The sequence below is a fragment of the Melanerpes formicivorus genome, unplaced genomic scaffold (genome assembly GCF_026170545.1).
Source record: "Melanerpes formicivorus ecotype bairdi unplaced genomic scaffold, bMelFor1.0.p_v2 SCAF_16, whole genome shotgun sequence".
NCBI classification, from domain to species: Eukaryota; Metazoa; Chordata; class Aves; order Piciformes; family Picidae; genus Melanerpes; species Melanerpes formicivorus.
Window position 1 is genome coordinate 3,753,269 of NW_027142368.1, and position 10,444 is coordinate 3,763,712.

A 10,444-nucleotide genomic window follows, 5' to 3' on the forward strand; every position below is an offset into this window, starting at 1 on the left:
TTGCAATGAAGAATTTTAAGACCTTTTGGAGGTTCTTTTAATTCTATCTCATGTGATATTGTAAATACTTCCAGAAAATGCATCAAGAAACATTCAGGGACTATTCAAAATAGGCCAAATGACTCAAAACCAGCAAGTACTGTAAAAGTGCAGTCAATAACACTCTGTTTATCTGACAAAGTCTATTACAGAATTGGTGGTCACGGCGCAAAATGAAGAGAGGAGGGCAACTAATGGAGCAAAAAATTTCTCTGCCCCAGTGGGAAAAAGATTGGAATCTGCAGCCAATGAATCTCCATGGTTTAATGGATGAATATTTGGAGATGGGTGAGCAAATTGAGGGAGGCATCAGTTTTCTTAAGACATTGGAGCTCTGTTGGATGTTAAAGGATCTTTTGCATTTCCAGTTTCTAACCATAGAAATTCCTGTCCAGTTTTACAGTTTGGCTTTACCACCATCTTCGTTGCTGCCTTCCCACTGGCACCTCTCCTGGCACTGCTCAACAATATCATAGAAATCAGGTTAGATGCATACAAGTTTGTCACGCAGTGGCGAAGACCCATGCCTGCAAGAGCAACAGATATAGGTGAGGCAACCTAATGACTGTCACTGGCAGGTACCATCCCTTTGTGTTTCCCTCTTTAATGCAGCTTAACATCAAAAGTTAAATTAATAATGTAACCTGCAGGCCTCAGAGACAGCTCTCCTGTTAAGCAACAAAAGGGTATTCAATTGCTTAGCTAAAAGGTCTCCTCAAATGTGCTTTCCTTCTTGAAGGCCTCTTCCAACCTGGTCTATCCTATCCTATCCTATCCTATCCTATCCTATCCTATCCTATCCTATCCTATCCTATCCTATCCTATCCTATCCTATCCTATCCTATCCTATCCTATCCTATCCTATCCTATCCTATCCCATCCCATCCCATCCCATCCTATTCCTCCTCAAATTTGCTTTCCATTTCCAATAGGGGATTTGAAAACTTGAAACCAGGCTAAACAGTGGTCTAGGCTTCTGATCTGTGGAACTTTGGATCTAGAATGCTATCCAAATCAGTTGGATTTAGAAACTAAATCTTGGCATTCCATTCAGTTTTGGCTTAAAACTGTATAAAATAAAGTAAGAAATCTCTTTCCAAAATGTCCTATTTGGCCTTTATAACCAAAGGTCATGGCTATACCTTTATTGCTTGGCTATTTCTTCTCAGCAGGGAGTGCCCTCCTGTAAGATTTCATTCAGGTGAGGACAGTAGTAGCAGGAATGAGGGGACATGGCTTAATCTTGCCTGGCTTTTCTGAGTGACTAATTCTTTCTCACTGAGAAGTGTAAACTCTATGACTAATAATGACTTTAATATCACTTATGACTTAATATGACTGTAAAAAACTAATGGCTTGTCATTTCTCTTGTTTCTAGGCATCTGGTATGGGATTCTGGAAGGAATTGGAGTTCTGGCTGTCATCACCAATGCCTTTGTTATTGCCATTACTTCTGATTACATTCCACGCTTTGTCTATGCATACAAATATGGTCCTTGTACAGATCAAGGTTACAGACAAGAAAAGTAATTAATTATATTCTTTATATATACATGCATATTTCAGTGTAAGCACACTTTCGTTGCTGCCCTTCTGTGTCAATATACTTAGTATATATCAGTAACAGCTTGCCTTTTACACCTGTGCAAACCATCACAGTAAGTCAGCCATTCCCTAAAGTTTGCAAACTAATCCCACAGTTCTGTAAGTGCAAAATCATCTCTTCCCTTTTGTATGCAAACAGCAAAGTTCAGTAGACACTGTAGCAGTTTTCAAGCATTGTCTAGAAAAGCTTTTCTTCTTTTCTTCAATAGGTCTGGACTGTCTTCTCCCACTGTGCTCCTACGCACATATATATATGTTCCTGAAGCCCCTTTTATTCCTGTACTCATTCACCCTCAACCTTCACTACCTGTTTCTTTTCAGAAATGCTTGCAGCCAAGCTCCAGCATGATTGGCTTTGACACTATTTAGCCTAATTCCACATAGAATGTAGCTTACTCTCAAGCAAGGTATCTTGCCTCTCTTTGCACCATCAGGCTTGTTTCCTGCACTTCTCTTTGACACCAGTGTCTCTGAACTGAGTCCACTGTTCTGTGTCTGCATTTTGCACTGATTGTTCTGTTCCGTTCCATTCCGTTCCGTTCCGTTCCATTCCATTCCATTCCATTCCATTCCATTCCATTCCATTCCATTCCATTCCATTCCATTCCATTCCATTCCTTCATTGCTCCATCTCTAATGATTCAAAATGGAGATTTACTCATCATGTGCTGTCACAGGAAAAGAGAATTTAGGGGCAAAAAGAACAGGGCAGGATAGAATGAAAAGAGACAGTACCACCAATAGAACAAGAGGGCACAGTCTCAAGCTGCACCAGGGGAAATTTGGGCTGGATGTTAGGATGAAGTTCTTCACAGGAAGAGAGATTGACCATTGGAATGGTCTGCCCAGGGAGGTGGTGGAGTCACCATCGCTGGAGGTGTTTAAGCGGGGATTGGATGAGGCACTTGCCATAGTTTAGTTGATAAGATGGTGTTGGGTGATAGGTTGGACTTGATGATCTTGAAGGTCTTTTCCAACCTGGTTAATTCTATTCTACCAGAAGAACATTAGTACTTAATGTGCACTACCAGTACCTTTAATAGAGAGCTATGTAATTCTCTTTCTTCTTTTGCCAGTAGTGGCTTGAGGTGTCACAGCAAACCTGAAGGTTCAGGAGGTATAATAGGATCCCTGGTGTATCTCTTTTTAAATCTACTTTGCCTTTCAGAAGGCCCTTTGTAAAATTACAGGCCAGATTTCACTGAGGATGGCATGGTTTACATGTCTGCAAAAAATTTTACTCCTACAGCCATAATTCACTGTTTTTATGTAGTTTCTGTCATTAACTCTTCATTGCTGCCTTTAAGATGACTGTTTGATACATATGCACTGTTCATTTTACTGCTGGTGAAAATTCTTCTTTGATTCAACTCTTCAAACTGTCATTTTTTTTAGTGTGTTCTGCATGATTAGCAGCAGATTCTGCAAGGATTTTAACCTACTTTCCTGTCTGGCCCTGTAGCCATTTTCTAAGTTAAGTCATTGTAGGAGAGAGGGAAGGAAAAAAAAGTATGTTACTGCTTTTCTGTTTATATCTGCTGGTATATAAGATGCAGAACCATTCAAGTTGCTGAAAAATAGACCTTTAAATAGTGTTGTCATTGAAACAGCTGTTATTTATTTCCTTCCAATACAGCTTTACTTATATGCTTAAAATTTTAGAGTTGCTTTTGTCCTTATAAGCAAATGGAAGGCTAGTATGCTTACAATATGTGATAGCAGAATATGGTTGCATACAGGATCTATGTTATATATGAAGAAAACCCTGATCCCATGTCTTTTCCTTTCAGATGCTTAAAAGGATATGTCAACAGCAGCTTGTCAGTTTTTGATTTGAGTGAACTTGGGATGGGATACTCAGGTTACTGCCGGTAGGTTTTGATGCTCTCCCTTCTTGTAATTAGAGAAGGGCAGATTTAGTCTGGATATCAGGACGAAGTTCTTCACTATGAGGGTGGTGGAACACTGGAACAGGTTCCCCAGGGAGGTGGTTGAGGCCCCCTCCCTGGAGATATTCAAGGTGAGGCTTGATGAGTCCCCGGGTAACTTGATCTATCTGAGTATGTCCCTGCTGACTGGGGGTGGGAGCGGAGGTTGGACTAGATGACCTTTGGAGGTCCCTTCCAGCCTGGACCATTCTGTGCTTCTATGATTCTATAATAAAAACATAGACATTAAATTGAAAGTCAGAGCTTAAATTATTGGCAGAATGGAGGTGGGGAGGATGTAAAAACATTGGAGTTTGAATTTGTTTAACGTGGAAGTCTCAAGGTGCCAATGTTGTGTGGTAGGATGCAGTATTAACACACTGGAACCCTGTGTTCTGAATTTTTCCAGGACTCTTGCAAGCCATATTTTTCTTGCCTCTAGGAATTTTTTTACATCATTTTGAAGTTTCCCCAGCTGCCAAGAAGAGTAAAAATTCTCATTTCACTTTTGTTAAGTATTCTGAGGTCAATTAATTAACATACACAATCACAATGTTGGTTGTGTAGAAAACCCAAACAAGGGGAATACAAGAAATTCAGCCCCATAAAATTAAATGCAGTGGTGCAGGACTGCACTCCTGCTTTCAGATTTAGTTTTGCAATGAGAGTCAGTCTGAATTGACTAAGAAGTTACAGAATCATGCTGCACTCATGCAAACTCTGTCTGAAGTACTTCTAATTCTTACAAGCAAGGAAAAGAACCAACTTGGAGTCAACACACTTGATGTAGCCCTGGCAACCTGACCTAGTTGGAGGTGTCTCTGCTCACTGAGGGGGGCTGGACAAGAGGACATTTGAGGGGTCCTTTCCAACCTGATGCAATCTGTGAATCTGAAGTTAACATTCCAAGGTGTCAGCTTTGTAACAACAAAATACATTGTTTGCCCTGGGTTTAATAGCAGCCCTGGGTTTAATAGCAGCCCTATTAGATTGCCTGTATTGTAGATTATTCTTCCCCTTTTCTGTTTCATTTGTCTGTTTTCCCTTCAGTTTCTCTCCTTTTAACCAGATCTGGGATAAACTAGAGAGCTTTGCACCGTGTTCAGGTTTTTAAGCACAGGCTAACTTCCAGAGCTTTACTTTTCTTTACAGGTATAGAGATTACAGAGCCCCACCATGGAGTTCAACTCCATATGAATTCACCTTGCAATTCTGGCATGTCCTGGCAGCACGGCTGGCCTTCATCATTGTATTTGAGGTTAGTCATGGGAAGGAACAATTCCTTTCTTCCTCTTTAAAGTCCAAGTTGATTTTTTTTTACAGTAGTCTTATAGATACATAATCAATATCATCAACTGTTTATTCATTACTGTCCAGTGAGAGAATAAAAAATACTCCCCTCCCCAAACTGTTGTGTTGACTGATGTTCCTCAGCAGTCATCTTATGCATCATGTTGATTCCTGATCAAATCTTACATGTTTTATTGGGGGAAGAAAAAAGGAATGCAGCTCATGTGTACATTAAGTGCAGTTATTAAAGTTAAAATCTGTGCCAGGGAAATTATTCTAGCCTAATATAAAAGGAGCAACTTGTATACTATCTTGAAAGAACATATTTCATACTGTCCAGGGAATCCTGGTTACTTACTTTGATTACAAACTCTTAACAAAAACTGCTTGTAGGTTTGCTGTTGGTATTCCAACTAACATATCCTGCAATCAGATCTTCGTTTAGGTGACCAGCTATATACCCTTAGTTTGACTTTTCAGAAGGCTTCATCATTTTCATGTTTCTGATAGACTGCTAATTTGCACCCATATGCGTGTATGTATATTTTACAAAGCATTGCTTTTAAGTCATGAACTGAACCTCAGTTCTAGTTTTTCCCAGACTTTTAGGCCCTAAAATGGGGTCCTAGGAATGAGTATTTATGTATCTTTGGAGCAATTATTTTTGTTCTTCTTTCCAGCACCTTGTTTTTGGAATAAAGTCTTTCATTGCCTACCTGATTCCAGACATGCCCAAAGACTTGTGTGACAGAATGAGGAGAGAGAAGTACTTAGTCCAGGAAATGATGTATGAGGCTGAACTGGAGCATTTGCAGAGAGAAAGGAAAAAGAATGGGAAGCAGTATCACCATGAATGGCCTTAGTCACTACCATGCTGCAACAAAAACACTGCTTGGAAATGGAAGTTACAAAGTGAAGCCAGAGTCTGGCATCAGCCTATGAGATTCCCGGTGTATATATGTTCTTGCTTGGCAGTACAGTTGCAGGCTTTGGTGGGAACTGGAAAATAGATGTTTCCAATGAAGAAAATGAAAAGCCTTACTTGTAACTGGTCTGTGGTGAGCACCAAGGAGCACTGGCACTCAGGAATGTGCAGAGAGATTAAAAGTTTGGGCACTCTGGTTTATAAAAAGGCAACAAATTTCCATGCTGTTTGTGGAGACACTAACAGCATAAGGAAAACAAAATATTACCTGTGAGCTTATGCAGTAAGGGCATGACTAAAACCAACTTACATGATATCCACCACTACTACTACAGCTTCTGATTGCTCAGCTCCATCTAGAATGCCTCTGAAGAAAAGAGCAATTGTTGCCTTTGTGGCCATAACTTGATATAAATGATCTTTCAGGCTTACTGTTTCGTCAGGTTTGTCCTAGTCTCTTGTTGAGATTGTGGATGTGGTCCTACCCTAAAAATGGGGTCTATGGCTGCTTAATATATACTATGCAGTTTGAAGATTTGCACATCAGTGTCATTAATTTATCCTTCTAGTTGGAAACCAAAAATTCTAAATTCAAAGAGAAAACAGCAGCACGAAGAGAACGCATCACAGTACCCACATTGCAGCTATATTTGAAAATGACATGGCTGTTGAATTGTCTTTCCACTTTGGTGTGCAGAAAGGCCACCTCCACAAGCTTCCAGGGTGAAAGAACTGTCATTTTCATGCTCTGATGTAGCATGCAGATGTCTTAACTGTGTTACTGTTCCCTTTGACCTGTCTGGGCAATGATTCCATGACTTCACAGAATGCTAACTTGAAATATCCTCATGCAGTGACTTTGTCCTAGATATACAATTAACTCTTTATAGTATGCAAGCTTATGCAGATAGATATCAGACATCCAGCATAGCATTGTGACTCGCTTGTTCAGGGAAAGAGAAGCAGAGCACTTTAGAACAATGCTCTTCTTATTGTAACAGTAAATGTTCCAGTAATGTGCACTTCTTTTATTAGCCTAAATAAGTCAAAGCATGGGAGTTAGATACAGGCAGATGTGTATAAAGGTTGTATATAACTTCACACACATGCAGTGGTTACTTTTAGATTTGTTTTTCTTATTATTAATTATTATTTGTATGCCTTCTTACAGTTTGGGGGGGGTGGGTGCTTTTTGGATAAAATCACTATAAAAAGTAGATGTCCATGTAAAGAACCAAATGTCAGGGGGGTTGTGCATAGATCAGCATTGCTTATGGTTATAGTCACATTTTGGTGATAAAATTGTCTATTACTGGCATTTTGTGATGCAGGACAAGGTAAGCACTTAACTGAAGCAAGTGTGCAGCATTCACTTGCAGAGAAGGGAGTGGAGAAACAGCTGCAATCTTCCTGTTTCTCTTGCACAATTTTAACTAATGCTTCTCTGTATCAGATGATATAGAGAACCAAGGATTCAACAAAGCACAGGAACTATAAAAGCTGCACATCTGAATGTTACTTTTAGGGATAAACATGCAGCAAAACCACTGCTGACAGATATGAAAAGATCTGAATTGTTACTATTTACAATACCCTCTTGAATCAGAAAGTGTGACTCCAGTATTCACTTTCATGTATTAGCACAGACATTTTATTTGATTATGTCATCTAAGATTAATTTTAAGAGTCAAGAGCCCATCAAAGTGGGTGAGTGTGATCTATTTTATCCAGGGGGCCTAACATCAGACCTTAAGTTCTTTGGTCATTTTATTACATCCATGAGATTTCTTCATTAATTCCAGCTCTTTGTGACCAGACAAGGCAACCATAACAGTATCTACACTATTGCACAGAGAAAGAAATTGGAAGGTATGGTCTAATCAGATGTATGAGCAGTTAGTTCTATCACAAAGGGCTGGTGGAACTCAGCTTCCCATAATTTGGCAAGACTCTTCTGGTTCTTTCATATTCTGGGTTGTGCATTAAGTTTCTCAAAGAACCCTTATCAGAAATAATTAATGCCCTCTCCTCAATACTTTCAGAATCACAGCCTTTGATTTAATTTCTTGTCTCTCTGTTCCATGCTGTGCAACACCAAGCACCAACTGACATTATTAACCCTGTGTCGCAGCTTCTGTATCTGTACCGTGTACTGATAGCACTCCAGTTCTTCTCAAGGTCACAGCTGAGCTCTCTTTTTTTTTTAATGTCTTCTGTAACAACAAAATGCCTTGGCTGGCCTGAGGTATAAAAAGATACAGGATAAAATCTGGCAAAAATTAGATATACTGGTGGCTTATTTTATACCTTCCTGTTTCTGCTGTGGATATTAGCACGTGTCGAGACATAATTAGGCAAATTCCAATTGGACTGAAAAAACCACACAAAAACACACAAACAAAAAAAAACCAAAACAAAATAAACCCAGAAGAAATAAAACTCTTTTTGTATTTGAGATTTAAATGTATATATTGTTAATGATTTCAAGCACTGGTGTATCAGAGTATATATCGAAGGCGAGTACGTAGAGCTGAGGTGGTGCATTTTACACACCGGAAAAGCACAAGAGGATTTTGGAGAAACACTGTGTGTGTTCCTTTATTTTTGGAGGACATCAACAATGCCTAAAGGTTTTGCCACTGTCTAGCCATTTGCTTAAGCTGAGAAAACCTTTTGCTAGCCTTTGTTTGGTATGCTGTTTGCCTCGACTGCACGTTCTCTTACTGAAGTTTAAGGCACACACTGTCCTCAGGAGTAACGTATTTGATGAATGGTGAATGATCTTTTCATGTTCTAAGTATTGTCTTTCCAAACAACCAACCAGGCAGTGCATGCAAACTGCCTTTGTGAAACTTGACAAAGCTTTAGAACTTCAATTTGTGCAAAAATGCTTTGGGTTGTTGCAGATCTAACCTATGACAACTTCTGCTCTATGCATGCGCCCTTAAAGAGACTGCACGAGCAACTGGATAGTTTGAAATGCAAAGGATTTGTCCAAAATGTCTTAATTATTCCTAACCAAATCCCTTGTCTTGTTTCAGACAAAACAAATTTCCATTTCAGGAACTGCACAAAGCCCACCTCCATTATCCACATCTCATTGGGAATGATTTTTTTGTGCCTAATGTGTGAGAGAGGAATTCTGGTAACTAAACAAAGGAGGGGGGTGGGAAAGAGTTCTGCTTCCATAGCCATCCTAATGAGAAGTTCCTTCTTAGAGCTCACAGTCTGGCTCTGTCCAGAGGGATACATTGAGAGCTCAACATTCACAACTGAGCACCAACAGAGCTGCCTGAAAACTGAGCATGGGCTCCCTGTTATCCTGTCATTCCTTACCAGAAAGACAGTGTAGTGATCAGGCATTTGGGAACAAGGCAGACCCCATGGTGACTGTTTTCCACACTTTTTTCCCTATCCCTTTTTGTTGAAGGATTCAGAGGGAAAATGTAGGTGAACACTGAAGTTAATATTGATGATGGCAAGGCTAAAATTTCCATAGTGATGGTGGAGATTAAGTGGGATTTTGTCAGATGTTTTTTCCTTCATTACTTCACAACCACATGTTCTGTGCCCTTTTCCACAACGTGTCTTAAATTGTGTTCTGAGGAGCAGTTAGGCTCAGTTGTGTCCTCTGGAAAGCTTAAAAGAAAACTGATTGCAGGGCCTAGTGAAAATAAGTTAATATGTGTATAACTTAATGCATAAATTCATAAATCTCCTGAGGTTTCCTTCCTAGAAAGTTCTGCAGAAGGAAAAACATCTTGGGAAACATAGCTTTAGGATGAGGCTTTAATATGGGGAAGGTGAGACTTTTAGTGGTATTTTATTCTTAATGTGCCATTAAAATGATCATTCTAATGTAAGTAGTGCACATCTACTGGCTCCTTGCTGCAGCTTCTTACACTGCAGACTCCAAATGGGAGTGCTGCCTGAGAGAATTCCTGGAGCTGTGGGGTCCAGTGGCATTACCGCCAAAGGTCCATCATGAGACTCAGTATCTTTTGCATCATGTCTTTCATTCAGGGGCAAATTAGTGCACACATATTTAGAAGCATCATATAGATTCATAGAATAGTTTATGTTGGAAGGGACCTTCAAGGCCATCCAGTTCCAACCCCCCTGCATTGGGCAGGGACATATTCCACTAGACCAAGTTGCTCAAGGCTTCATCCAATTTAGCCTTGAACACCTTCAGGGAGGGGACATCCACAACCTCCCTGGGCAACCTGTTCCAGTGTCTCCCCACCAACACTGTAAGGAATATCAGCTGGTTAACTGAAAAGTCATCCAGTTCCATGGATTGAAATTAAACAGTTTGTATGTAATTAACTTACAAGTCTTACAAATTGTCATGAAAACTACTAGAAATTAGAGGGTTTTTTGGCTACACTGGCAGTGGCCATATCAAAAATACTGACTTTATGCAAACAGCTAAACATGAAGGCAATAAAACTAGTGGAAATTCAATCACTTTTTTTATTAAGTGTTACATGGGAGAAAAGGGAGGGAGATAAAAATAGTGGTTTCAACAGTCACTTACAATGCACAAAGTACTTCCAGAAGCATGTTGGTTTTTTTTGGGCAATCCTTGTAAACTACTGATGCTGCTTATTTGGGGCTAAAGGTTGAAATAAATACACAGCCAGCCCTTCAGAAT

General features: G+C 39.7%; 1 protein-coding gene across 3 annotated transcripts in view; it reads left to right on the forward strand.

Annotated features, from left to right (window-relative positions):
* The window catches only part of ANO3 (anoctamin 3), a 204,606-nt gene extending 194,320 nt beyond the window's left edge, over positions 1 to 10,286 (forward strand). For all 3 annotated transcript variants that reach the window (XM_068147815.1, XM_068147816.1, XM_068147817.1), the window contains 6 exons: positions 182 to 327; positions 435 to 587; positions 1,418 to 1,565; positions 3,435 to 3,515; positions 4,725 to 4,830; positions 5,543 to 10,286. In XM_068147815.1, coding sequence (XP_068003916.1) covers positions 182 to 327; positions 435 to 587; positions 1,418 to 1,565; positions 3,435 to 3,515; positions 4,725 to 4,830; positions 5,543 to 5,725 — 817 coding nt within the window. In that variant the 3' untranslated portion in view covers positions 5,726 to 10,286. The remainder of the gene's footprint in view (positions 1 to 181; positions 328 to 434; positions 588 to 1,417; positions 1,566 to 3,434; positions 3,516 to 4,724; positions 4,831 to 5,542) is intronic.
* Positions 10,287 to 10,444: the final 158 nt, after the last annotated feature.